Here is a 27,809-nt window from a genome sequence, read left to right on the forward strand (position 1 = left end):
GCCAGGTGGAAACAGAATCCTTTTTGCTTGGTGACTCCTTGAGTGTCAGAGTATCTTCTCCTTTCCGTGATAGTGATATATTGAAAATTGTGAAAGCATTAAATGAAATTTGCTTTCTGTTGCCAAGGAAGTCCTAGGCTGTGTAATGCAATGCAAAACACTTCCTGATCATGGCTTTAAAGGAATCGGGTTTGCCCTTTTTTTAAAAAAAAAAACAAAACAATTAGGGTTTCTCAGAGAGATGGAAATTCACTCAGTAGCCGAAACAAGATATATCCACCTCTTCAAGGGAAATCTGAGTCCTGTGTCCTCATCCATCCTATTAATATCCACTAGCACCACCTGCTGGATATTGGTGGAAACAGAAAAAGCAAACAAACCTAAAAACTGGTTTAAAAAGCAGCTGGAAATACGGTGATGGAGCCACTGCCTCCTTCCAGCTCTCACAGCTGGGCACCTCGGCCCTGGGCCTGCTGAGCCCCCAAGGATCGTGTTTAGGACCTCTCTGGCAAGTGTCTAAGGCAGAAGGAAGAGAGGTCGGGCTGTGATGCATCAAAAAGTCCAGCCAAAAACATCTGCACCAGTCAGATGTTTCTCTGTTCTCTTTCCCTGGCTATGTCTGGACATCAGGGTCTTGGCTGGAGACACAGACCATGAATTACTCGGGGGACACAGCCGTGCCGAAGGGACTCTTGGGGCAGGGTATTTGAGAGCTTTCCCCAGGCCTGGGATGGGAGGGCAGCTGGCAGCTGACGTCCGTCGGGGCTGGGAACCGGAGGCTGATGGCTCTGCAAGAGTCATTTGCAACTGCCCTGTGCATTGGGGCACCCAAGAGCTTCCTCTGCTCTGCTCTTGTGGGGAAGGCTCCGCAGTACTGGCAGCACAGTGGGGCTGTGCCTTATCCTTCTGCCTGGCCACAGCCCAGTTTGTCCCCCATCTCTAGGGACATCTGGGAGTGACCTCGAGGGACATGTTACCCAGAGCATCAGGTTTTCAGGCACAGTACTGCTGCATACTGCCAGGGAGGGGAGCTGAGACAGTCCCCATCCCCAGGTACCCTGCTGCCCTCAGCCTTGTTGTCTTTTTCAGTCCCAGAGCAGCATGATACGTCCCTGTGGGAGGGTGGCTGCTAGGTGAGACAAACCCCACAAGTCTGAGGTAGGGCAGAAGACAGAGAGAAGCCCTGCATCGCCACAGAAACCCTTTATTTTGCATCTGGTGAACTTGCCTAAGAAAGCATGAACCTCTGGGCTGAGAGCTGCTCAAGTCCAGCATGTTGTTGCAGGCAAAGTCTGCCTAGGGGCTCCCTGATGTCCTGAGCCTGCTGGATTTTCCCACTTGCTGTTATTTTATCCGTGTGAAGATGCTGGTGCCAATCCTGCAGAAAACACATCGGATGGGGTCCTGTGTGCTATGGAGGATAGAGGGGAAACCCAAGGGGAGCATTGTGTGGCTGTCTGGGGTGCTACAGGTTCCAGCAGCCTGTAGCAGAGACTGAGCCAGGTGCTGGCATCTTTTCTTTCTCTCTCCCTGCTGTGGAGAGTGGAAAGAAGGTCCTGGGAAGGGCCCTTTGTGGCCAGACCCCATCCTGGGATCCTCCACCCTGAGGCACATCTGGCACGCAGAGGTGGACCATGTTACACGGATAATCCTTAGCCCTTGCATATCATTAGTGACAAACCATTCCACCCTCACGGTCCTCCCATGCTTCACCCTGTGGGATTTCTCCCTTCTTCAGCCTGAGTTGCAGGAGATCCTGGCAGAGCTGTGGCTGGGACCCAGCACTCACCGGGTGGCTTTCCAGTCCTCTGCAGGACTGTCGGCTGCCTCTCGCAGGAGCCACAGAGCATGCAGGGTCTCCTCCCCCTTGGTGTCCACATAGCACTGGCCCAGGAAGACAGTTGTCCGGGCAGCCTCTGAGTCTGGAAGGATTTAAGGTGATATGAGTCAGGCAGTGAGGCACAAGGTCACCCTGTGTCCTGCTGGCATCACCGCTGCAGGATGATGTTCCCCTGCTGCCTACCTCGGAGCCGCCAGTTCACGGTGAAGAAGAAGATGGGCTGCGGGATCAGCCCTGTGTCTTGCTGGGACCCCTCCAGTGGTGAGGTGAAGAGCTGCGAGTCACCAGCAGCAGGTCCCGGCAGGTAAAAACCGGAGAATCTGTTGTCCTTGTCCAAGGTGTACACAACCATCCGGCAGCCGGTGTCGCTCCGCCACGACCCAGAGAGAAGGCACTGCAAGGCCAGTGCTGTGGGTTGGAGTGACCAGGCGGGGAGGGGGGCATCCTGCTTCCACCCCTTCACCCTGGCTCTGCTGGCACTAGGTGCACTGCTTCCCCTACACTCTAGGGGGAAAACCAGGAGTTGTCTGGGGTATGACTCTGCTTGCCTTCCTCTGAAGGATTTCCCACAGCCAGCAGCATCCTTGCAGGAGCAGTCCCTTCCTCCCAACCTCGTTGTAGCTTCCCTCAGCACTGCACAGTGCTGTCTCCACCAGTTCCAGCAGCCCAGCCCTGCCCCCCTGTTGAGCTGTGATGCCCCAGCAGCAAACTTTGGGGTCTAGCAGGATGTCAGCACCACATCCCCACTGTCATCTGTCCCCATACCTTTCTCTCCACAGGGGCAACACACACTGCCAGGGCAAGGGCAAGAATCAGGGCAAAAACACTTCTTCCCATGGCTGCAAGGCTGCTAAGAGCTCCTCCCAGCCCTGCAGCTGGGCACCCTTTATAGGGCTGTAACTGGAGCTCCACCAGCACTAGGATGGCAGCTGTGAGATGACTGGCTCGATGTCAGGGTGCCCAGGACAGGCGAGGGAGGTGAGGAGGTCTGCATGACCTGGTCAGGGCTGAAGGAACGCAAGAATAAGCACGCTTGTGCAGAGGAGTGGGGACACAATTTTTTATAAGGCCCTATAGTAGTCTGGAAAGTATCAATACCTTCTTTGGGAATCTGCCTCCCATGCACAGAGGCTGGAAATTACCACCTATTTCAACATTTACTCCCTTCCTGCTTTGCTGGTGCCAATGTCTGTCCAGGGTGTTGCAGCACTGCACGGACGGGAAAGCTTACTCATTTTAGCAGCAGTAACATTTCTCCATCCTCTTCTGTGGGTCAGCTGCAGATTTTGACGGTTTTGCTTTTACTTTTATGAGAGTTAGAGGAAGAAGTAACCACAGCAGCATTACTGAGGTCCCAGTGAGTGTGTTTGCTAAACACACAGAGCATGATAACCAGCACTCTATTCACACTTCTTCCTTGTATTTGCTACTTTAAAGGACTTTGATGTGAAAAATGCAACGTGCAGTGTCCCTGTCTTCCTGAGCCGTGCCTTTGCTGTGATGCCTGGAGCAGGCATGCTGAAAATTCTGGTGGGATTCAGCTGAATCAACACCTGCTGTTTCCAAGGCAGCAGTGTTTGGGGCAGGTTGTGGCAGCAGGGCTGCAGTGTGAAAACTGGGGGCAGGGGACTGTCACCCCTCAATACCCACTGCTAGCCCTGGCACATCCTGGCACCCTGCGCTCAACACATCTCTCTCTCATCTAGGTAGTCTCAAAAACTGGGCCAAGTAGAAAACACCCCTCTCCTAATACATTCCTCCTCCTTTTTGTCTTTTTCAGTCCCAAGTTCATGGCCTATCACAGGGACCCAGAGACATTCCCCCTGGGGATTCTTTCACTGCTGTCCTGGATGTCACACTCTGTTCTTTTGGCCTGAAAGAGCTCCTGCCTTTCTGTGCTGTTTGGCAGGGACAAGCCACCTTGTTAGAAGTCCCAAGGTGGTGGCAGGTATCCCTCCACTTCATGGCACTGTGCTGCAGCTTCAGTAGAGCAGGGCCAGGCTTGATGGACTGTGTGGCCACGGTGCTCTCATGCCTGGGGCTGGGATGTTTTTGTAACTCTTCCACAAGAGGCTTCCTCTTCACCCACGGACCTGACAAAAGCTTTGTGCCAAAGAGCTGACTAAGTTTGGCAGGTGTCCACAGAGGCAAATAGGCACCACAAAAATGCAGTGGTAGAGAAAGGGAAAATCCCTGAGTGTAATCCAGGGTGAGGGAATGGGATGGACTGGGGGCTTTAACTTGTGCACATTTTACTTGAGGTGCTATACAGCACAAATAAAGTGCTTAATCAACATCTCAAAGTTAGTGGTAATGCTGCCTCCATTGCCCAGTCCAACAAAGCATGGAGTTCCAGTACTGGAAAGGGTCTGGTGGGAATGGTATGAAGGCACTACAAGGAAGTGAGCTGAATTCAGGATGCTGCTGCTAGCTCGGCCACCATCAGGCAGGTGGGGAATGATGACACAGTGTGGAAGTTTGGGTTTAGATCAGATGGGATATGAGGCCAGGGAGGGAGATAGGTGGGACTGGGGAGAGATGCAGGTGTCCCTGTGGAAGGGCAGTGGTGAGACCTGCCCTCAGCAGGGCTATCTTTGGGGACAGAAGGTGTAGCAAGGACATACTTTAAGAAAAGGCAACCACAACTGATGATTTTTAAGTTTTATTCTCAATTGAAAGGCAGGTTTTTCTTGCCTTGTTGGGGGTTTAGGCTGCAGCCAGACCATCCCATCATGGGGCTGGTGAAGGCACAGCCTCACAGGGAGGGGACAAGTTCGTCAGGATCTTTCCTTTTGTGGTGCGTTTGCGTGTGAAGACATTTCTGCCCACCCTGCGAGAAGTTGAAAGCTCCTGTGGAATGACCTACAGACACTGCCTGCTCAGAGCTGTCAGCACTCACAGCAGTGATAGGGTGTCCCTAGATGTTCCCCGAGTTCCCTCAAGCAAGGACTCCTCTGTGGGATTAGTGTCCCTCATATTCCCCCACTACCTTGTGGCTTTCCAGTCCTCCTCAAGTGACCCGACAGCTTCGCGCAGCAGCCACATGGTGCTCAGCGTCTCCTTTCCACCTGCATCCACAAAGCATTGCCCCACGAAGGTGGTGGTGGCATCTGGGAAGAAGGACTTATTGGGAGATCTGTGGGGAAACTGGCTGCTGCCCCTTCCCCACTGTCCCCCCAGACAGTGTTCCTGCTCCAATGGCCACACAACCACCAAACCATGCTGGGGGGTCCTGCTCTTCCCTGTGGCTCCCTCAGACAAGGCAGGATTTGCAGCACCACTTGTGCTAACAAGGTCTGGACACACCGTATTTGCCCCAAAGGTGTTGGGTGAGGAGGGGCTCCCCTGTTCAAGGCCAGCATTGCCCCTTAGCCCCATGCTGCATAGGTGTTGCTGCTTAGCTGCACCAAAGCATCACCCAGCTGAATTCCTGGCAAAAGAAAATTCCCGCTGGCTGCATGTGTGGCTTCCATTGACACTGCTGTGCCATGCCCAGGTGCCCCAGCACTTACTGGAGAACTTATCCCAGCTCACAGTGAAGCCAAAGGTGGGCCAGCCCTCCTCTCCAAGCTGCTGCTGGGCACCCCTCAGGGGGGAGATTTGGGCACAGCCCTCGGAGAGGGTGACTCGGGTGAGGTATTGTCCTTGGAAGTCCCCGTTGTCCCTCAACACCGAAATCTCCATCAGTGAGTCCTGGTCATTCCTCCACAGTCCGCTGAGCTGGCACTGAAGGAATACAGCCATATACCCTCTGTCCCCCACACAGGGGGACCCCATCCCTGCTGCTGCCCCACACCAGGGGAGCCACAAGCCCTGCTGTGAGTGCAGCTGCAGGGCATTGGCTATCCCTAATGCTAGTTTGGGGAAATGCTGCCCCAGGTGCTGCTGAGAGGACGGGGGAGCAAGGCCAGAACGTCCCAGCCCTGCAGCATGCACGGTACACCCAGACACAGATGTCAGAGGGGATGCCACATTCATGGTGCTTCCAGGCACAAACCCCAGGGGAAGGAATGCCCTGTGCATGGTTCCCCCACAGGAACAAAGCTTTCTGGAGGTGGTACCAGGTGGCTGAGGGTGATCCAGGGATACCTCCCTCTCTGCCTGGAGTTGGTTCTCGCAAAGCTCTACTGCTCGTCTAAGCCTAAAACGGTATTTAAGGGAGAGCTCCTGGCTGCCCACACTGCATCCCAGTGCCATGTCTGCCACGCTCCCATTGCGTCCCATCCCGTACCTTCCTCTCTGCCGGAGCAACACTCCCTGCCAGGGCCACGGCGAGGACCAGGATGAAAGCGCCGCCCCCCATGGCTGCGGGGCTGTGAAATACCCGACCCAGCTCCCTCTCTGCCCTGCATCCCAAACCCCTTTATAGGGCTGTAACCGGAGCCACCAGGGCTGGCAGCTGCCACGTCCCGATGTCAGCGTGCCCAGGCCAGGTGAGGTGAGGAGGTCTGCCTGACCTGGGCAGCGCCGCAGGAACGCAGGGATGAGCACGGCTGTGCGGGGAGGTGGGGATGCAGGGATGATTTTCATATCCGCTGTCCAAGAGGCTCTGCCGACCTCGTTCCGTGCTCAGTGCTGGAGCCCTGGGGGCGGGCACGGCCTGACACTGTCCCACTGCCACCGACCCAGTGCTGCCACCTAAACACAAGGCTGCAGCAACCGGGCAGCTGTGCTCCGCTGCACTGACTGCTGCTGACGTGTCTGCCCGCACGGCTCAGCCCTGGCACCCCTCCTGCACTGTAAACGTCTGCTGCTCTTTCTAAACTGCTTTTCATCCTTGCTGTGCTGGGCTTTCCTTGGGTTTGGGAACTAAGACTTGTCACTGCAGCAGGAACTCTTGAATCAGTCATTCTTCCCAAGTGCAGAAGGGCTTTCCTGGAAGATATGTAGATGGTAAAATTTACTTGTTCCTGTGGGAGGTTATGTTCTGTGCACAGTGCCTCCCTTGATGCCGTGGGAGGTGATGCCATATGCATGATGCTTTGAGGCTGTGCAGGGCCCTGTCTGACCCTTCCCAAGGAGTTCCTGATGGTGCAAGACGGTAATGGGGGTGCTCAGACTGCCTGGCACTTGGCACAGACATCCTCCAAGATACCACTCTATCCAGGTGAACATGTCACTCCCAGTGCTGCAGGGGAAGATAGAAGTGGCATTTGGCTGTGTCCAGATCATGAGGTGCCTCTCTGGCCCCTGCCCAAGCACAAGGGACGAGATCTACTTTGACCGTCATTCTCATCTTTCCTGGGCCTGAAGACAAGGAAACCCAGTCTCCTCCTCCTCAGGGAGCACGATACTATGTTCAAATTGCACTTTGCCTTTAATGAAAAAATTATACAGCTGTGTTCAACTTTCATCCTGCGGACTTGCTGCAAAAGCCCTTGGATCTTGACACTGCTCTCCCTTGCTCTGTACCCAGCTGGCTCCCAGCACTCAGGGCTTGGCACTCCCCCATGGGCTCCATGCAACACCACAGGGGCAGCCCCGGTACAGAGCAAGGATGGACAAGTGCCCTGCAGCCCATCCAGTAGCTTTCCAGTCATCCTCGAGCACATCAGCCTCATCCTGCATGATCCATGTCGTCCTCAATATTTCCTTTCTGTCCCCATCTATGAAGCGTTGGCCCATGGAGGCGGTGATGGAGTCTGCAGTCTGTGAAGGGATGGGGTGAGACAGTGCTGGGATGGTGCTGTCCCTCTTAGGCACCCAGTTTGTCAGTGGGAAAGGCTGCTTGTGGGTGGGTGATGTTTCTCTCCTCAGCCTGCTGTCCTGCTGGGACCTTGAACAAGAAAGGGATACGCAGGGCATGGTGGCATGAGCCCAGCTGAGCTGGACATCACAGGAAGGGCAGGGATATTCCAAGGACACCTCAGTGGAGACTGGAGGAGCTCTGAGAATACAGGAGGAGGGCTGCGAAAGGAGAAGCATTTGAAAAGCTCTAGTTGAGAGTTGAAGGTGGGCTGGCTCTTCTGATCCATCAAGTGTGTCACCTGGTCAAGGTCAGTGGCCCACTGCCTGGTCAGGGTGCAGTGCAGTGGAGGGGACTCAGCACAGGCTGTGTGGGGCAGGGTGGCAGAAGCGAGCAACCTTCTGTGTCATGTGGGGCAAGCTCGACAAGCTGCAGGTCCTCCATCCACAGAAGGGGTGATACTGACAAATTTGATGCACCCAGCTGTAGGATGGGGAGGCAGAGCACATCTGTGAGTGTGCCCTGGTTCCAAACCAGCCCCAGGAAGGGCTGAGAACATAACTAAGGAGCTCCTCCATTCTCTCAGGTTGGCAGTCTGTGGTTGGCAAGGCTACAGCTGGAACAGGGCTACGGAGAGAGGCAGAAGAGCAGAGCACAATGTGTGGTCCTGACCAGAGGGCCAGGCTGAAATGGTGGAGGGGTTGGGAGCTATGTGTCCTCATTAATCAGTGAAGTTATGGCTTGAAAACCACATTTACTCTTTTGTCATTGCTGACTAGTGGAGGGGTACCAGGTTTTGGTGCACCCAAACCCACCAACGGTGCAGTCCCTTGAGTGACCTGGGAATTCCTTGCCTCCATCTGCTTAGGTGCCTCAACAGCTGCACTGAGAGAGATGCTGGGCACCAGTTTGTTCAGTGTTGAGACATTTGTGAACGGTTGACAGGAGCAGTCCCCGCAGAAACGGTTGTGCAGCACAGTTTTCCACATGTGGTTAAGACATGTAAGTGCTGGAGGACCCCTGCAGTTGAAACTCCTTCTCCATTCTAACAGTGCCTATCTGTTAGAAGGGATTTCATTCTTATGCAAGGATCATCCCACCAAGATGCAAATAGATTCAGTTTTTGGGCTTTTTTTTAACTGATACACTGTGTGTGTGAACAGCTGTGCCACACAGACATGTTCATGTGATTTCAGGGGCTTCCTGCCTCCACCAGCTCCCCCTGCCCCTGGGGGCATTCACAGCGTGTGAATGACCCTGACCAAAGCTTGTCATGCAGCAGAAACAGTGGGTTTTCTGCAGTGGGGCTGAAGGGAAAGCCCTGGTCACGTTTGCCTTGCTGATGAGGCCATGCTAGAAAGAAACAAATGGTTCTGGGTTTGCAGCTGAATAGAACCCAGAGCTGAGGGATGCTGAATGTCCATGGAGAAACATCCCCATCCTTAACCACTCCCAGATGCCTGTGGGCACCCCTGGTGCACCATGTCCTATCACCTGCCACCCCAAATCCAAGGTGTGCCAGGGATGGATTGCATCCTAGCTGGGTGCTCTGATGTAGGCACTGGCCTTGGAAATAGCTCTGCCTCTCACGTGTTTCTCACCAGCAGTGTTGCTGTCTGCTGGGGTTTGCAGGATGCTCCAGCTGTGGGCAGCACTGCTGCCTTGCTGAAGCACCCTGGGAACGCTGTGCAGCCTCGGGAGAGCCCTGCCGTGGGGAAATGCTGGCATGAAGGCAATAATGAGGTCAGGAGGATGCATGCAGTGAGGTTGAAGGCTTAGCAAGGTGCCTCACTGCTGAGCTGGTCATGCTTCAGGTGAGAGCAGAGTCCTGTGGTCCCTCTGCCTCTCACTTTCCCAGTTCTCAGCCTCCTCTAAAAGCATGTAAAAACCTGTGCAGGTACAAAAATGCATAGCAGAGGACTGCTGTAAAGGCATTCTGGTCAGAAATGCTGTAAGGGAACTGAAAAAGCTGGAGAATGAAAGTGAGGTACCGAGAAGGGAACAGCAGCACTGCTTTAGAAGCAGAAGGTGAGCCCCAGGGAGAAAGAAGTGAGAAGCAAATTAGATGGTCACAAGGCAGGTAAAAACACAGAGCAGGCAAACTTGCTAAAGCCACATGTGCTGCTAGCAAAGCTCTCCCACCCACAGCATTTGTGGCAGAAAAGCCAGGGGAGCAGTGGGAGTAGCAGCCCCAGCAGCTCAGTCCTGCTTTTAAGTCCATCAAATCCCAGGCAGTAAGCCAGCTCAGGACATGCAGCACTGTCCTGGGTTATTTTGAGAATCAAAGACACAAGGACTAAGTTTCAGATTCAGACCCAGAACTGAATTCCTGGAAATAATTTGCTTTGGCTTAGAGGGTTGCCCAAGTGCCTAAAGCACTGCCTGTTTTGGTTAGTCACATAGTTCACTGGCAGAGATTTGAGAGGCTGTATTTGCTGGTCAGTAGCTCTTCAGTAAATCACATGACTCCTAAGAAGAGTTTTGGGCGGGGTGTACTGCAGCTACTGTCCCTGTGTGGCTGGTACAGAGCACCCTTGGCACTTTTCAGGAGTGTGGACACAGCCAAGGCCCTTCACCTGCCTGCTTAAGGACCATGTCAGAGCCAGGGCCTCCCAGCCAGGTTTTTGGGATGCAGAAGAGCTCCTCAGCTTATCCTCCCATCAGACTCACTAGGCTTTCAGCAGGAAAGAGTGAGTGCTGGTCACAGTTACTGTCAGAAGGTTACTTTGGGGATGCACTGTCCTGTTTGGGCTGGAAAATGGGTTTTCGTGGGGACAGTTTCTTCCCAAAATAACAGAATGAGATCCTCCACCCACCTTCCACCACGTTTTAGCCCAGCTTTTCCGGGACATATCCACAGACTGCACAAGGCTGTGTTTAAATATCTTTAATTTTATTTGTTTTTTTAAAATATTCCTCCAGAGCTGGAAACATCAAGGCATGCTGCTACACACTGATCCTGCTGAGGGGACTCCTGCCTGCCAAGTGTGGCCAGAGTAAGATGTTTCTCCCTCCTTTCAGTCCGCTCGAGTGAAGGTGTTGCGGCCAGTCCTGTGGGGAAGCAGTAGCCCATTGGTGCCCAGCCAGGAGCAGGATAGGGATCCCAGATGGATTTGGGGTACTTTAGCTCACCTGGTGGCTTTCCAGTCATCCGTCTCCGAGCTGACTTTCTCCCGCAGCAGCCAGGAGGTGTGCAGGACTTCCTTCCCATCATCCCCATTGAAGCACTGGCCCACAAAGACAGCTGTGGAATCTAAAGCAAGGGTGGCTGTTAGCATCCCAACAGGACCCCAGCTGATTCTGGAGCTTCACAGACAACAGTGGGTTTAATGCTCATGGAGCCTGAGTAGATCCTGATATTTGCAGGGAAATGCTGTGTGGCAGAGCAAAGCAACCTTCCGTGCTGCCTCACCCAGACCTTGTTTTGGGAGGTATACTGCTGTCTGCAGACACCATCCAGAGTGGGGAGAGATCAGCGAAGGAGAGGCAGGGGACAGCAGAGAGAACAGAGGGATTGGGATGAGCACTGGGACCTGCCTGAATTCCCCTCTCCATCCCACCACCCCATCCAACAACAGCCATCATGCCACCACACACCTGAGAACTTCTTCCAGTTGACAGTGAAGCCGAAGGTGCACTGTCCATCCTCATCCAGGTGCTGGGAGCCAGTCAGTGGGGACGGCTGGATGGGTTTCTTGGCGCTTGACACGGCGGTGTGGTACTCGCCAAAGAAGGTTCCGTCATTGTCAACCTTGAACACTTTCATCTTGGAGCCCAGATCATTCTCCCACCAGCCAGTCAGGTTGCACGGCTGGGGATAAGCAGACATGTCCCTGGGCTGCCTGTACACAGCCCTTAGGGGCTGAGCCCCCTGCCCACAGCCCCCGGTGCCCACAGGGTGCTGGCACTCACCTTGATATCCCTTGTGCCTTTCCCCAGGCAGCTCCCACACCACCTGCTTTTGGTTGCCTTTTCCTCTTTCTCACTGGCCTTTTTCTCTCCAGGGTGCTCACCTCCCAGGCAGAGGAGCTTGGAAAAAAACAAAAACACGGGTCAGGCTGTGGATGGCAGCAGCGCAGAGTGTTTCTGGAGTCCTGAGAGTGCTCGAGCACTCATTTTTAAAAGACATGGTTCATAAAGTTTCTGCTATCTCAGCTACGTCGAGAGGGCCAAAAGCTGGGGTAAGCCAAGCAAAGGGGAGATGTGAAGAGGAAAAGCAAAAGGTGGGAGCCCTGGACAGGCAGGAACACAGGTGGGACCCCCGCTGTAGCCCTGGCAGTGAGCTGTGTGAATCCGGGGCACATTTGCCCGTGTTTGTGGGTAGCCGTGTTGTGCTCAGCACACATGTAGCACGACAGGGAAGCTCACTGGTACGGGCACAGCCCTCAGGTCCACAGCGGGCTCCGTCTCAGCCAGAGCCCTGCACACCCCACCTGCAGTTCCAGGCGCTGCCTGCTCTCTCCCACACTGTGCCGTCCTAGACAGGGGCAAGTCATCCTCTGGGGCAGGGTCCCCATGCTTCCCCTTCCCCAGTTTCCCTCCAATTTCCCTGGAAGTGGGGGATTTCCACAGGCATGCTCCCTGCACCAGTGCAGGGATCTCCGTGCACATCCCTCCCGTGCGCACGGACAACCATGGAGCATCACTTCCCTCACCCCGGCAGGGGTTCCCGTCTGGATACCGGCTGGAGCAGGGGATCCTCCTGCTGCCGAGTGGGTCTTCCACGCGTGTCCCACCCCTAACAAACTCTGCAGCTCCCATATCATCTTCCACCCCTCCGGCGAGTCTCCCACTCCTGTCCCTCCCCGAGCACCGGGATCACCAGGAGTGCTCCCGCGCAGACTTCCCCGGAGCCGAGTTTCCCACGCGTGTCTCCTGCAGGAGCTCCCACCTGGAAGCCTGCCGCGGCCGCGGCCACGGACACCCCTACGGGCAGGGCGAGAACGGAGAGGAGGCGGCGGCTCATCGGGATGCAGCTAGGGATGCAGTGGGAACAGAGAATCACGCCGTGCAAGTGACTCACAGATTTATTCTTCGGCTCCGCCGCTGCTTTCCGGGAAAGCCCCGGGCGGTACCTAGGGAGGAACTAGTACTGGGACAAGGAATGGAAAGGAAAAGGGGCAGAGGTGCGGGGACAGGGACAAGGGTAAGAATGGCGTGGGGACAGGGCTGGGGATGAAGACAGGAAAAGGGTGATTTGGTGGGATGGGAAAGGGGAATTGGGATGGGGACGGGGACAAGGATGAGGGATGCGGGATATGCACATGGATGAGGATGGGAACAGGGACAGGGACAGGGACAGGGACAGGGACAGGGACAGGGACAGGGACAGGGACAGGGACAGGGACAGGGACAGGGACAGGGACAGGGACAGGGACAGGGACAGGGACAGGGACAGGGACAGGGATGGAAGCAAGGGTGGGAGGAATGGAGACGGGGCAGAGATGGGGGCAGTGATGAGGGATTGTAGGCAGGGATGGAAACAGGCAAGAGGACTGGAAGAGAGATGGACACAGGGATGAGGATGGGTAAAATAGGGATGCAGGAGGGGTCGTGTGGAGCTGCCCACTGACATCACCCAGCCTGGGGGTCTTTAGCCCCATGTCTACTGGTTGAGGGCTGGGTCTAAGTTTCCATCCTGCCCTGCAGGAGCTCCTGTGTCCCAAAGCACCCTCTGGTCACTGCAGGGGATGGACAGAAGGACATGAGGGCTGGGCAAGGTATGTGTTCAGAGACAGCAGGTGATCTGCAGTGGGTCCAGGGGACTGGAAGATGAAGGAAGCAAACCTGCCCCAACAGCAAGAGCAAGACATTGCAGGCTGGAGGTGAGCAGCCCAGCCTGCACGTACCAGCCAAGAGGAAAAGGCAAATGAAAGGTCAATAAAAGGGCAGGATCACGGCAAGGTCAGGGACGGGATGTGGGATAATTAGGACAGCTGATGAGCACAGATTGTGATGCAATAAGGGTGGCACATCCAGTGCTGATTTCTTGTAAACGCCACAGTTTTACTTTCAGTTTCCTTATTAAGCAAGCACAATGTTTGCATCATTCTCTGTCCAGCTGACTGTGTTCTTTAGAGAAACCAGGAGTCAGGGTATTTGCAGTTGTGGGGGTAGTGAAACCACAGAAATTATATCTTGAGCCAACATGGTTCTCAGTGTCCTCTTATCCTGCTGTGCAGGGCTCCCAAACTCAGCCTCCACTTCCACTGGGGTCCTGTCACCCTGAAAACGAAACCTTCTGATAATGTTTTCATAGCTTTAGTTACTTTCCCATGAAAGTCCTGTAAACATAAGTTATTTACACATTCCTTCTAAGAAATGCCTTTTGATGGACATTTCATATGACCAGTGTGGTGGGGAAGGCGGTAACTTAATTATCCAATCCCTGGTCATTGTTGAGAATATCTAAATATTGGAGTCAGAGAATAAAGGTTCTTTCCTGTTCTAACACTGCAAGGTGTTTGTGTGAATCATTTTGTGTCCTTTAGAGACAGAGTCCCGAGGCTTTAGTCTCACAGACCACTCAGAGAAGTCTTTGGGTGTTTATGGTGCTGGTGGCAGCTGCAGTGGGCGTTTGGGGAGGGGAAGCAGGAGAATGAGCCCAGCACAACCAGGACAGTGCCAAGGATCAGTGGGGATGAACTGAGGGCTCTGTGCAAAATACAGGCATGAGGATGAGGATGCAAGGGTGAGGATGAGGATGCAGGTTGACTTTTGACCAAAAGCTGGACCACCAGGCACATCAGCCAGTTGTGTTCAGTCAGTACAAGCATACCCTGGAAAGTCTCAGGTCTGTGCACTCTGGGTGCAGTCCCAGGGCCAGCAGGGAATGAGAGAAAAGAGCAAAGGCTGAGTAAGGCTGGGGAAGGACAGGCACCCTGTCAGAGGAAGAGGATGGCAGACAGACCCTGACACTTTCTTGGGGCCCTGTGTGCTTTCTGCCCCAAAGTCCCTTCCCCATCCAGCATTCTCTTGCCCCAGAGGCCCTGGAGCCCACAGGCAGCATTGCCCTTCACACCTTTTGGTCCTCTCCCTGTTGACACAGCTTCTCCCTGTGGTGTTCAGGAACAGGAATTAGGAGCTGTGCATCATAGATTAGGTATTCCATTAAGTTGGAAACTTCATGAGCTGCTGAAATGACGGATTAGTCAGGTGTAGTCTTCAACCCGTGCAAAGGGCATTTGACCTTTGTTTGATTTGTTTCCTAATAAGGTGATAAAATAAAGTTTAATGTTCAGATAACATCCTGTGAATATGAACACCAGAAAGGACCTGTATCCTGTTCCATCCTGCTACTGATTAGGTGACAGCCAGTCAGTGGAAACTACATGTACACCTGCATACGTCATACGTACCAACAGGTACTCCTGCAGCATCTGGCTTTAGCCACCTGGTCTGCCCAGTAACTTCCCCTGGAGTCCCAGGTCTCTCTCCTGATCCCCCTCCAGCATCTAGCCTGGATTTTGGACCACCCCAACACTCCACATTCCTCTCTGTAAGAGCTGGCACCCAGCTCTCCCCCATATGTGCATGCAGCACAGAGACTCCCAACCAGAACAGTAGCAGGAAATGGAGTTTGATGAGAAGATGGGGAAGAGAGGGAAGCAGAGACACCAGATGAGGCCAGGTGAGAATCCTGGCTGCCTGCATGCAGCTTTCACCCCTACCCTCAGCTGTGGGGTATCCTGCTGCCCCACACTGGGGGTGCTGCCTGGAGCCACCCTGCACAGGGCCCCTGTGAATGTCCCAAATGGGTGCACAGGCAAGAGGGCACCTGCTGAGGCCTGAAGCCACGATCAGTGAGCAGAATTACCCAGCTACTGTCCCCCAACCCCGTCTTTCCCAGCCCCTTCAAAACACTTCCCTGTTGTCCCCCCACCAGCACCTTGCTCTCCCCATGGCTACGGAGTGTCTGCTTGTGTACCAGGGACACAAGGGACACAGCTCTCTGCTGAGTGGAGAAAGGTTTATTTGGCTCCATGTGTCAGGGCAGCAAGTGTGGGAATGGGGAGCCCCACCAGAATGTTGCTGGGAGGCAACGGGAAGAAGCAGGGCAAGGTGAGGGTGTCTTTCCTTGCCAGGAGCTTGGGACTGGGACAGTGGGGAGATTTGGGGATGCAGAAGGACAGCAGGGTGCAGGCAGCACAGGATGTGTCAGCAGGATGGGAGGGAGGGCTGCAGGGTGAGATGGCAGGGGCAGAGCTCACCTTGTGGCTTTCCAGGTGTCCTTGTGTGACAGGACCTTTTCCCGCAGGAGCCACACGGTCTCCAGTGTCTCCTCCCCACGCTGATCCACAAAGCACTGGCCCACGAAGGCATTGGTGGAGTCTGGCAAGGTTTGAGAGAGGCAGAGCAGGGTGAGATCCTGCACCTCAAGACAGGGAGGCCTGGGCCACCTGATCCTGGCAGACAGACAGACAAACACCACCTGCTACATGCCCTGGACAGAGAGATAGACTTCCCTGCCAGAGTGGCCAGGGGGACTACATCACCTGGACAGAGAATTGAGCATCAGCCCTGCCATGCCCCTTGGACAGACAGATGGACACCAGCATCACCCCTTCCAGACCCTGAAACCCACCAGAGACAGCTCTTCCCATGGCAGGAATGTGTATGTGTGGCCAATCTATGCCCACAGCCAGGGTTCCTCTGGGTGCCACAGGGAATTTGGGGCACCAGACAGGGGGGTTCCTGCTCCCAGCATGGGCAGGGGATCACTGTCACTGCTGTACCTGAGAACTGCCTCTGCATGGTGAAGACACCAAATGTGGGGTGTCTCTTGGCACTGGGATGTTGCTGAATCCCTTGCAAGGGTGACACCAGGATCTGCTTGTCAGTGGTTGCCACTGCGGTGTGGCAGGAGCCTGAGAAATTCCCAGTTGTGTTTGTGGCCAAGATGGTCACATTGGAGCCCAGCTCATTTCTCCACAGGCCCTGCAGGTCACACTGGGGACCAGGGGTCGTGTGAGCGGCTTGGGCAGTGCTGAGCCACTCCTTCTCCCAACCCCAGCCTCCCCAAGCAGTGGGATGTGTGTCCCATGTCCCCTCTGGGTGCCAAGTGAGACCAGCACATGGGCACCAGCTGGGACAGCACCTCTCCCTCCCTGGGCAGGGCAGGGCAGAGCTTGGAGCACTGGGTACCTCCCTACTGCAGTGGTAGGTGACCAACAGTGCCCCCAGGGACAACACAGCCAGAGCTGGCAGCCTCTTTGGTCATGGACACTGCAGTGTGGCATGGCACGGCACAGCAGGGCACAACAGGAGCAGACAAACACTGTGCTGGGGTGTCACAGGACAGCACAGCGTGGCATGGTAAAAGCATGCAACCCTGTCAGCCCTGCACACTGCGCCCCAGAGGTGCCATGGCATGGCACAGCAGCCTGTGGCACAGCACAGCAGAGCACAGAGTGGCATCAGAAAGCACAGCAGGAGCACGCAGCCCCTTGGCCATTCCCAGTGCTCTGCAGAGATGGCACAGCTGTGTGAGCAGCCCCTCACCCCCCCTGCTGCAGCTCAGCACAGCTCAGCACAGCCAGACTCTGCCCACAGCTGCCCTTACCTGCCTGGCTGCAGCATCACGGGGCACGAGCAGGGCCAGGGCCAGCAGCAGCAGCAGCCTGGGGTGCCCATGGTGGTGGTGGCTGTGCGTGGTGCCCAGGCCTGCCTGCGATGCTGCCCGTGCCCACCCGGCCCCTTTGATAGCAGAGGGGGCTGTGGCTGGGCAGTGGCCACCAAAACCGGGCCTGAGACATGGGAAACTGGCCACTGAATGGCTGAAAGGGCTCCTGTTCCTCTGGCCAGGTGGGGGTCCCAAGGACCAGGATGGGGGGGGGGGGGGGGGGGGGGCTGCAAAGGAGGACACTGTGTCACAGCAGGGGACGTGCCTCAGGTATGGTGACAGAAGGACACTGTGGTGGGTGTTAGGAATGTGTGTGCATGAGAATTGTCCAGAAAAATTGCATTTGTTACCTGGTGCATAACAAGGCAGTAATTACCCACCCAAGAGAGACATTGGTTATTTATTTTAGTTCCACAAGCCTGGGTCCTCAGTATTATTCCAAAGATCAAGCACACCAGGTATCAAAACATTTTGCTATTTACACATTTTAGCAAACAAAGGCATTAATGTTCATTGGCTACAAGTTATTTAGTTCTCTTATTAATTATTATTCTCTCTCCTATCAGCTAAGTATTCTCTTGTGTCTGATGCTAATTAATCTTCAGGCTCAGCCTTCCTCTTCTTTTGAGTTCCTCTTCTTCTTGATTCAGTAGGCCATAAGTCCTGATCTGCCCCTGACAGAATTTACCTTCCACCCATGTGGGAAATGGAGGCACAGAAAGCTCAGGCTGTGTCCACAGGCTCAGAGATAGAGAGGGATACAAAGCTTGGCCTAAGAACTTGGAAAAGACTTGAAGATTTGGAACAATGAAGTTACACAGACATGAAGCAAGAATGTGGGTTTATAGTTTAAGCAGAAGTATGTTTTAAGCAAGTGGCATACATACATAAGCTTTATGTAAGTGAAAATATATGTTGAGCAAAATAGGGAGAAATTTATAAGTTTAGCAATAGAACTTGTTATAGAGCTAGTAGGAAGCTTAAGATGTAGTTGTGTAAGTTTGTGCATTATATGATTGGATAAGAAAGGATGCATTGCGGTAGAGCCATGTAATGCAAAACGGTCAATGTTTGGTGTAAAAGGTTATTATTGAGCTTTGTGGAAGTAGTTGACTGGCTAAGAAATTTATAAAAGACACTGTGACTAAAATTAAGACGGTGTTGGATGTAACATCTTAAATGTTTCATCCTTCCATGAGACTGGTTATACAATAAACCATCTTTTACAACATCTCTCAGTCATCCCTGTCTCAATAACCCTAACATACCCAGTCAGAGCTGATTCAGCACTGAGTATTTGCTGATCCAGTTGTCCTTATTAGTTTTATTCTTATCTCGGGGGTTTTGCCAAGTGTCCCGTAAATTCTGCACACTTTGTGTCCATTACCAGGGGTATATTGTTCATCCCAGGTTTTGTAACCTCCACCCAGATCTGAGATCATTAAAGCCCAGCAAGACCTAAACCTTAACAAGGCAATTTCACCAAGTAACATATCTTTCTAACACAAGGACACAGCTTAGAGCCTGTTTGCTGCTCTCTGTTTCACAGACCAAATCTCCGTTCTTGCTAATTAGGCTTGAAAGCAAAAAAAAGATCAAACATCAAAGAACAAATCTTTTTAACATTTTATTCATCCCACGTTTTGCAACAACATGGCAGGAGGCTGTATTTGCAGCAAAGCTTTATTGGGGAAAGCAGGTGGTGCTGCCGGAGAGGGGGTCACAGCCCTGGCACTGCTGCTGGCCTGGGAACCCCCCGGCACCGCGCTCACTCCTGTGTGGGCAGGCGGGTGAAGACGTTGATGCCGACCCTGTGGGGACACAGAGGAGGAGATGTAAGGGAGGGATGTGACAGTGTCCAAACACACACCCAGCCCTGCATTCCCCCACCATATGTGCACCTTGGCAGGACCCCAGGGGATGGTATTTTTCCTTTCTGCATTTTACCCATGCACAAAGCAATCAAGGGAACCTTGCCACTGAGCTTTGTTAAGTTGTGCTTTTAAAACAGGTATTAAACCTGCTTTTGCAAACACCTGTGAGAGTGGCTCTGTAAGAAACCTAACCTTCTCACTTGTGATATCCCCAATCCTTGGTGTTGCACAGGGGACCTGTGCAGAGCAAGGACAGAGGGCTCACCTGGTGGCTTTCCAGTCACTTTTGATGCTCTCCACATGTGACCTCAGCAGCCACATGGTCTTCAACACCTCCTTTCCATCCTCATCCACGAAGCACTGGCCCGTGAAAACCGTGATGGAGTCTGTGGGGACAGGACAGGAGGTGGAGGAGAGTGTGGCCGGGGTGGCAGGTCAGTGGCTGGCCCAGCACAAGGGACAGCAGAGCCCCGCTGTCCCCAGCCTCTGGGGACAGCGGGGATGGGGACAGCAGGCAGGAGGGCTCAGAGGGCAGCGGGTGTCCCATGGAGAGGGGCAGAGAGCGCCGGCTTCAGCCCCTGCTGCCTCTGCTGCACCCTGGCACTGGGAGCTGAGAGCAAGCAAGGAGCTCCAGGGACAAGGATGAGGGAGCCTCAGGGAGGGGAGAGGGAGAGCAGTGGGGATGGTGCAGGGGAAGGCAGGGAATCAGCAGGGACACTGCAGGCAGGGCAGAAAAACTTCAAGAGCAGAACAGGGAGGGCAGGGGAGGTCCAGGATACCATGAGGAGGCTTGGAAAGAAGTACCTGAAAAGCTCCAGTTGACAGTGAAGCCGAAGGTGGGCTGGCCCTTCTGGTTAGGGCTCTTCTGCAGGGTCCCCTTCAGTGGTGACAGCTTGATCTCGTTTGAGGTGGCTGACACAGCCGTGTGGTAGGAGCCAGCAAAGTCACCATTTGCATTCACCGTCATGATGGTCATGTTGGAGCCCAGGTCATTGACCCAGCGCCCGGTCAGGGAGCACTGCAGAGTAAGGAACTCAGCACTGGTGCCTGCAGCCACAGCCCCCTGCCCACCCCACCCTCTGCATCCCACCCTGATGGTACCTTTTTCACAGAGAGGCCGTGAGCCCCCAGGGCCAGGAAGAGCACGAGGAGGAAGGGAGTTGCTTGCACCATCTCTGCAGCAGGCGGAGAGTTGATTGGGATGTCCTCCTTGCAGGTGTCTGCTGATGCTCCTGCTCCCTCTCCTTTTTATTGCTGCCAGGGCTGTGGGTGGCAGCTCTGGTGAGGGCATTGTGCAATCTGGGTGTTTCCAAATCTGTGGCTCCCTGCCATACAACGGGGTAATTGCAGCAAGCATTACCAGAAGCGAGTGCTGAAAATGTCCATCCTTGCTCTCCTGGCACCTTGCAGGGAGGCCCTGGCTCCTGCTGATCAGTGACTGCCGGGAAATGGTCAGTGGGGAAAATCCCTTCTGTGGAGCTGTTGTCCATTCTGTCACCCATTTGACACATCAGTTCTCTGCCCTGGTCTTGAGGATCCTTAACCCTGGTGGTTTCAGGATTGTCTGCAGTACATGGCTCACCCTGCTCTTCCTCACCCAGACATGCTCATGCAAACCCACCCACCACCCAGATTCTTTTGGGACTCAGCTTTCACCCCCCACACACCCCCACCCCCCTCCACCCAATACTGATGGGTTTACAAAGGTCTGACGTGCATTTTAAGCTGTTGTTTTTACAGACTGGTTTGTGTTGGAATGAACTTATTTAATTTATGAAAAGCAAACATTCATTGAATATCTGTGACATTGGATTATAATACTGACCAAAGTTGTATTTACACAGGGATTCTTAGACAACTCTAAGAACATATTTGCATTATTCCCCTTAGGTTATATTTGCTGGCCAGGGAGGCTGAAGTGAATGGATTCAGCCCAGAGTTTCTCACCCATTTCTAAATGGTTTTCAAGGCAATCTCCTAAAATACATGTTTTAGTTCCCCCAGTCATAATAGCAAAAGCTGATGGAGCCTATTCACCAGAAAATAATACTTTTTGTAAACTGGAGACAAGGCAGCTCTTTGCAATATCTCAAAAATAAACAATATTTATTTTAATTTTTCTCAGCCTTTGCTTTCTCTTAAATTTCACATTTGAGTCCTGGTTTCTCTCTGACAGTAAAATGCATTGCTATCCAGGCTGGAGAGCATTGTATTTCTGCTGCTGGAATCTCCACACCCCCTTCTCCTCCCTGCAGGAGCCCTGCAGCTCTCTTGCATCCTACCTAGGAGAGGTCCCTGTTGAGAGAGCCAGGTGCTCGCTGGACACTCCTGCCCCTGTGTTTGCTGTCTCAGAAATCAGTTGCATAACAAAGTGTGTTTTCCCACATAGCTGCTGTTTGCTCTGACTGTTTTTTGGCAAGAAGGTGCTGCGCAGAGCATTGCCAATGTTTGGGATAACAAGTAAGGTCAGTCTGGAACATTTGCAGAGGGCAGGAGGGGCACACATTATCCCTTCTCCATCACCTCCTCTCCATCACCATGGTTCAGGGAGCTCCTACCAGAATCCTGCAGATGGACAACACAAAGTCTTTGTGCTGCTGATGGCAGCCCACAGCTCAATCACAGCTGTAGGTTTATTTTAGCATCACACAAAAAATATTGTTTATTTGTTCACATAATCTTTATTTTCCTTGTACTTAACAATCCCTGTGGCTTATCTTGTAGGTTCAGGGTGGTCCATGAACTCAGCTCACTGCTCAAGCAGGCAGACTTCTCATCTGGTCTCAGCTGAGCACCAAGGTGTCTCCATGGGGTTTGTGCCCTCCGGAGATCAGAGAGCAAAGTGGCTTGGAGCTGGCAATCATCACCACAACTAAATTCTGCAATGCCGTGCCTGGGCCCTGGCACAGCAGGAAGTGGGGGCAACCAGCAGGCAGAGATGAAATCCAAAGCAGGACACACCGAAGAAGTTAAAAATCAGCAGGACTGTGGTTTAAAACCCATGAATCTTCAGGGTCTTGTGAAAAATAAGAGTTGGTGAATAATAGCAAGAAGCAGTTAATGAACAATTTAACTTGCTGCTCAAACTGGGGTTTGAGTCAGCCTTGAAAAACAATGGTGCATTCAAAATGTCTGTAACTGGGGACTGTCCTCTTAGCCCTAAGCTACATCCATGCAGAATGCTGAGCTTATCAGATACAAGATTTATTGAGGTGATACAGCCCAAAGTGGAGGGGAAAGAAGAAATATCCCTTTATACAGCCCAATATATACCCCAACCTTTGGAAGACATGTTGTCTGGGGTTAAGGAAGAGTGTTGATGTGTCAAAGCAATACCAGTCCAGCCAGAAGCTGTGCTGGCTTCAGTGCCTGCTCTTGTTCCTTGCCAGCTGGACTGGACATCACTGCTGCTGTGGGAAGTTGCCAACAGAAGATGGATGGAGGTGGGAACCCTAGGTGTTCCTCACTGATGTGCTGGCACCCCTGTCCCACCAACCCTGCCACGGTGACCCTAAGGGGCTGCATATCCATCTCTTTCCATTGTCTGTGGGCTTCGCCATGTGAGGATGACACAGGCTGCTCTGGGAGTGCTGCACCCAGGACAACCTGTCCTTCCTGGGTATTGTTATTTCTGTACCCATGTGGTTGCAGAAACACTCCCCTGGGGAGTGAAGAAAAGGCCGTTTGTCACCCACTTGACAGCCCTGGGCCACCTTGGAGATTTCCTGCCTGCACAGCTCCCAAGACAGACAAGTGGGGAAAGAATGTTCACAGCAAGTAGGATATGCTGCTTCCCAACCCAGCCCTAAAGCCTGCTAGGGACTTAGGGAACACTATGTTCTAAAGTGGACAGAAAGAGCTTTAGCCCTTCCTGTGCTGTTCTTAGGCCCCTCCTGCCCTTCACTGTGATGTCCTTGGAAATGCCGTACCCTGTGGTGTTCACAGGGCTCTGCTGCCCTCCCTGTGATGTTCTTCATGCTCTTTTCCTGTCGAGCTCCATCTGAGATCAAGTGAGTTCCCTGTCCCTGCCCTGCACAGATCCCCTGCACATCCCCAGAGAGGACAGGGCTCTCCTACCCCATGGGTGTCCCTTGGCAGCAGGCTCAGCTCCCTCTGATGTGAAAGGAGCAGGGCCTGGGCACCACACACAGCTGCCACCACCATGGGCACCCCAGGCTGCTGCTGCTGCTGGCCCTGGCCCTGCTCGTACCCCGTGATGCCGCAGCCAGGCAGGTAAGGGCAGCTGTGGGCAGAGTCTGGCTGTGCTGAGCTGTGCTGGGCTGTCCCAGGTGCAGGGTGAGGGGCTGCATGCCCTGGCTGTGCCATGCCATGCTGTCTAACAGGCTGAATGCTCTTCTTGTGCCTTGCAATGCCATCCAGTACCATCCCACACGGTTCCAATGCCATCCCATGGTGCAGTGTCCATGACCATGGGAATTCCCAGCTCTGTGGTGCTGTCTCTGTGGGTATTGTTGACCACCTACCCCTGGCACAGGGAAGTACCCAGCACTCCCAGCTCTGTCCTGCTCTGCCTGGGGAGGGAGAGATGCTGTCCCAGCTGGTGCTCATGCCACTGCTTCCTGGTGCCACAAAAAGTGGCCATGCTGGCCCCACACATGCAGGACTCATGTCCCACTGCATAGGCAGGTAGGAGCAGGGCTGTGACTCAGCACTGACCAAGGCATCCATCAAAACTCACATTTCCCAGAACTGCCTTTCTGGGAACACAACTGGAAGGGCAATAGACCTTCTTAATCCCCACCCCTCCCTAACCACTGGTGCAGCCTTCAGATGCTGCTTTGGCACAAAAAGGAGGAAAAGGAAGCCAGGTGCCCAGCCCTGAGCAGAAGAGCACAAGTTTGGTTAAGGGCCAGCCACGGGCACAGCTGCTCCTCACAGAGGCATTTCCTGGCTCCTGGCCTTACCATGCCTTTCAGGCAGCAGAGGAGAAAGCAAGGGTCAGGTCTTTCCTGCCATTACATCTGGGGAGGTGGGTGAAGATGCACATCCTGCTCCACAAGGGCCAGCCACCCCTGGGACTTGTCCCCTCCCTGACTCCCTAGCCCACCAGCCTAGTCCAGGAAGATAAAGGTGAATTTCGAGAGTTCCCTCTTCCAGTTTGGTCCTGTGCCAAAGGAGACACTGAAGAAGAATGAGAGGAGACAGAATGATACCTTTATTAAGAACCAAAGTAATTTATCCCCTTAAATGTGCTCCACTGCCTGCCCCCGGCACCAGCAGGGAGGGGGCCATGGTACCAGACCAGGACCTGCTTCTTGGGCTCAGATTGTCACCGTCCAGGGAGCCGGGTCTCCCCTGGGGATTGTATCTGCCACAGGCCCCCCTGGGGCAGAGCCAGTCAGTATGTGCAGTGTCACCCCAGGACAACTACAGCATCCACGTGCCTGAGTGCACCACTCCAGCGTCCTCACACACACATTCACCCACAGCCTTTTTTTCCCTGCAGGACAGGTCTCCACCTTACCCATCCCAAAGACTGCAGGAGAGAGGTCTCCTGTGCCCCTGGACAAGGCACCAGCTGCAGTTTGGGCTGGCTGGGGAACCTGCAGGCTATCAGAGCCCTGAGTGTACACAGGTGGGGGCCTTTGGGCTTGGTGCTCACATGGACCCCACAGGCTCAGTCTAGAGCAGGAATCAATTTTGCATGAGAAAAGCAACACTGCTTGCTGGGTCAATTGCCCCTAAATAACACTTCAGGAAAATAACAGGAGGAAGTGCAAAAGCCTCTTTTCCCAAAAAGATTTAAAAAGATTCTGCTCAGTAGAGTGGTGTTGAAATACGTTCCGCCTTCCTCATGGGGAGGCTGAGATTTCATCCAGCTAGTGCATCTCCAAAAACAGCTTCTCTCTCACAGTCCCTGGTTAAAGCCCACCCAGCTCTAGAAATTTTGCTCTGGGGACCTGGCCAACCAGACTACCCTTATCTGGTTTTTGGTTACCAGTGTTTGTTCCTTAGGGTAAAGGACTTTCTCCTTCACTGTACTGTTCTCTCAGCCTCTGCACCACCTACAGCAAGCACCACAGTGCCATCAGAAGATGGGACACTGGCCAAAGGTGGACAAAGGACTGTCCAGGATCAGCGAGGTTGAGGGTGTTTTTCTGCCAATGCCAGTCTGACAACATCAGAATTTACATGCAGCTGCAAAGTCCATGTTGTGGATACTGTTTGCTTGTGTAACTGCTGGGAATTTTGGGGAAAGAAAGTACAAGAAAAATGCAGCTTCCGGTGAAGGAAAAAACAAAACCAGCTTAGTCTGACTGAGTTCCAAAGTACTTTAATCCTTTCAGTCTTGTAACTGGGTGATGATGCAAAACGAGCAACCAGGAGAGAGAGAGAACAAGCAGTCTGGGGATGAAGAGGTTAGGTTGAGGCAGACATGACCCCTGGTGGTTTTCTGTGTCTGATTGTAGATACCTGAAACTTTTCTCTCAAGGGAAAGTTAAAGACTTCTGAAAGGTCAGCTGTGCTTGCTTATTATGCATCCATTTCATAAGATTATCAGGAAAACAGTAAAAACCTTCCCCTGACTATGAAGAAAAAAAAAAAAAATAAAATAAAAAAAAACTACGGTAAGAATTAAAAATTTTTACCAGAATAGACAGAAATATCACACTGAGCACGTTATTACCAAAAGAGAAAAAGAGAACAAAGAAACACAAAACGAAACCTTACAAGCAAAAAGAAACCAAAGACAACCATCCAGGTCCTGGGCATGGCAACAACATGCCAGCCAAGGAAAAAAGCAACAGAGCAGAAGCACATTGAGATGAAAATCCGCTACACAGAGCTGAAAATAAATAGAGCATTTGCAACACATTATTGAAAATAAAAATAGGAAATGTCATAGCAGAAGTCATGGAGTAACCAAAGCATCTACTTGCAAGAGGGACAAGAGGCAGGAGGCTCATCAGCACAGACCAGAGAGGTGCCAGACACTTGTTCTCAGTCTGGTGACACCAGAGTTGGTGGAAGCAGAGACTGGCATGGCACTAGGCAGAACCTGGCCAGGAAAGGCCAGCCAGACAGCTTTGGCACACTCAAAGCAAAAGCAGAAAATCCCTTCTCTCTATGCTCAAGCCAAGCATTCCCTGCAGACATTTTCCCCCAGTGTGGCTCTGGGGATAAGCCCAGAGGGTGCTTTGGGAATCAGTGAAGGGCTGGTGTGCCCTTCTCTGGCAGAAGCTTTGGGGTACACTTTCTTCAGGACTGCATCTCAGGCTGTTCTTACATCACATTTCTGACTTGTTCACTGCTGCACTCTGCACCCAGCAAGGCCTCATTAATGAGGCTACAGACAGGAGTGATGGCAGCCAGGAGATGGATCAAAATACATGGAAAAAAATCCATGAAATGTCATAGGAACAGAGGAGAGGAATTCACCACAGTCCCACCTCCCAGTCGGCTCAGAGCTCACCAGAGACAAAGGGAGAAGTGCCACCTTCAGCAGCAGGAGTCTGAGGCTGGGGAAAGGCAGCCCAGATTCTGGATGGCACCACGTTTACTGTTTCCTCCCCAAAAGGGCATTACTGCAGGAGGGCTGGGCCAGACCCTGCCTGGAGCCCCAGACACAGCCCCAACCCTCACTGGGTGTCATAAAGTTCCTTTACCTTTAAGAAAGTTAAAGTTGCTGGGGTCTCCTGGGAGTCTTTTCTCTTGACCAATTATCGGTCATTGCTGAGAATTGACAGCAGTTTTAGCCATTGAAAAGTAGAATCAACTCGTGAACCCCACCTTAAAGTGTACACCCAGAAGTCTGTGGTGCTCTTTTGTTTTCCAGACTGTGAAGCGTGGCGGAGCTCCGGCTGGCCTCCGGTTCCCTGCCCAAGCCATGTGGCCGGGCAGGGGCCGGGCCGGGGCCGAGCCGGGCCCGCCGCGTCTCTCGTCTCCCGGCCGGGAGATGAGGCTTGCCCCGAGTTAGGTCGGGCTGGGCCGGGCTCGGCCCGATCTCTGGTTCAGCTGGAGGTTTTGCTGTAACTACATTCACTAGAAAACTGCTGAGTGAAAGAGGAAAAGAACTTTGAGCCTGCAGCAAGCAAAGACAGAGACCACGCTCTCTGAAAGCAGCTATGAAGAACTTTCCAGCGCAGACGGTTCTACCTCCTGTTCAGCAGAGATCACCGAACCATCTACAAAAGCTTGGGCAAGATTTTAACTCTTTCTTATCCAGATGAGACTTGCGGATTAATCTTTTCATCCAGAGAGAGAGAAGGAGAGTGATCAACATAAAAAGAGACTTTATAAACTACTAGTGGCAAGAAAGAAAAGAGACTTCAAGAAAGGTAGAGAATTAAGGAGATGCTTTAATTAAGCTGAAATATCTTTCTGTTAAAACTATGGAAATGGACAATGAAGTCTTGAGAAAAACCCCTTTAATTCATAATAGAGTATGGAGAGGAATAAGGTGTTCAAAGTGTAAATTTAAGTAATAAGTGAAGTAATTGTGGTATAGTGAAGTGCTGAGAAATTTGAAGCCTTGAGAGGCAATGAGAAAAACTGTTTCTTAGTGAAGCTCACAGAAGCAGATGAAGAATACTTTTTTTGCCTTTGACTAACTTATCCTTAAAAATGCTATCTTCAAACTCATGACCCATAACACATTTTCAGTAATGTAGAATGGGAGGGGTGGGCTTTAATACCAGTAGCTCTGAGCAGCTGATATCAGAGAAACGAGAAACTATAACAAAAATAGTTTTCTTGTGACAAACTCCATAAATTAACAGAAAGGAACTTCTGTTTCTCTACAGAAACTGAGGAAAAGACTATGGA

At 52.8% G+C, this 27,809-nt stretch overlaps 5 protein-coding genes across 5 annotated transcripts; all 5 read right to left on the bottom strand.

Annotated features, from left to right (window-relative positions):
* Positions 1-1,188: 1,188 nt before the first annotated feature.
* Positions 1,189-2,738, bottom strand: LOC131572982 (avidin-like). Its single transcript, XM_058826459.1, has 4 exons — positions 2,606-2,738; positions 2,024-2,234; positions 1,790-1,922; positions 1,189-1,378 (listed from the first exon to the last, which is right to left on the bottom strand). Exons 1-4 carry the CDS (start codon positions 2,675-2,677, stop codon positions 1,345-1,347), a joined length of 450 nt encoding a protein of 149 aa, XP_058682442.1. The 5' UTR covers positions 2,678-2,738; the 3' UTR covers positions 1,189-1,344.
* A 1,767-nt stretch (positions 2,739-4,505) lies between these two features.
* Positions 4,506-6,187, bottom strand: LOC131592810 (avidin-like). The gene is made up of 4 exons (XM_058864601.1): positions 6,072-6,187; positions 5,353-5,566; positions 4,830-4,950; positions 4,506-4,670 (listed from the first exon to the last, which is right to left on the bottom strand). Exons 1-4 carry the CDS (start codon positions 6,141-6,143, stop codon positions 4,571-4,573), a joined length of 507 nt encoding a protein of 168 aa, XP_058720584.1. The 5' UTR covers positions 6,144-6,187; the 3' UTR covers positions 4,506-4,570.
* Positions 6,188-10,418: 4,231 nt separating this feature from the next.
* LOC131592806 (avidin-like) lies at positions 10,419-12,542 on the bottom strand. The gene is made up of 5 exons (XM_058864596.1): positions 12,418-12,542; positions 11,439-11,555; positions 11,124-11,337; positions 10,659-10,779; positions 10,419-10,577 (listed from the first exon to the last, which is right to left on the bottom strand). The coding sequence occupies exons 1-5, from the start codon at positions 12,490-12,492 to the stop codon at positions 10,544-10,546; spliced, it is 561 nt and encodes a 186-aa protein (XP_058720579.1). The 5' UTR covers positions 12,493-12,542; the 3' UTR covers positions 10,419-10,543.
* A 3,190-nt stretch (positions 12,543-15,732) lies between these two features.
* LOC131572661 (avidin-like) lies at positions 15,733-17,847 on the bottom strand. The gene is made up of 4 exons (XM_058825919.1): positions 17,837-17,847; positions 17,089-17,272; positions 16,262-16,475; positions 15,733-15,857 (listed from the first exon to the last, which is right to left on the bottom strand). The coding sequence occupies exons 1-4, from the start codon at positions 17,845-17,847 to the stop codon at positions 15,733-15,735; spliced, it is 534 nt and encodes a 177-aa protein (XP_058681902.1).
* A 915-nt stretch (positions 17,848-18,762) lies between these two features.
* On the bottom strand, positions 18,763-20,284 carry LOC131592809 (avidin-like). Its single transcript, XM_058864600.1, has 4 exons — positions 20,124-20,284; positions 19,827-20,040; positions 19,288-19,408; positions 18,763-18,959 (listed from the first exon to the last, which is right to left on the bottom strand). The coding sequence occupies exons 1-4, from the start codon at positions 20,193-20,195 to the stop codon at positions 18,917-18,919; spliced, it is 450 nt and encodes a 149-aa protein (XP_058720583.1). The 5' UTR covers positions 20,196-20,284; the 3' UTR covers positions 18,763-18,916.
* Positions 20,285-27,809: the final 7,525 nt, after the last annotated feature.

This window comes from Poecile atricapillus, chromosome Z, assembly GCF_030490865.1.
Source record: "Poecile atricapillus isolate bPoeAtr1 chromosome Z, bPoeAtr1.hap1, whole genome shotgun sequence".
Taxonomy (NCBI): domain Eukaryota; kingdom Metazoa; phylum Chordata; class Aves; order Passeriformes; family Paridae; genus Poecile; species Poecile atricapillus.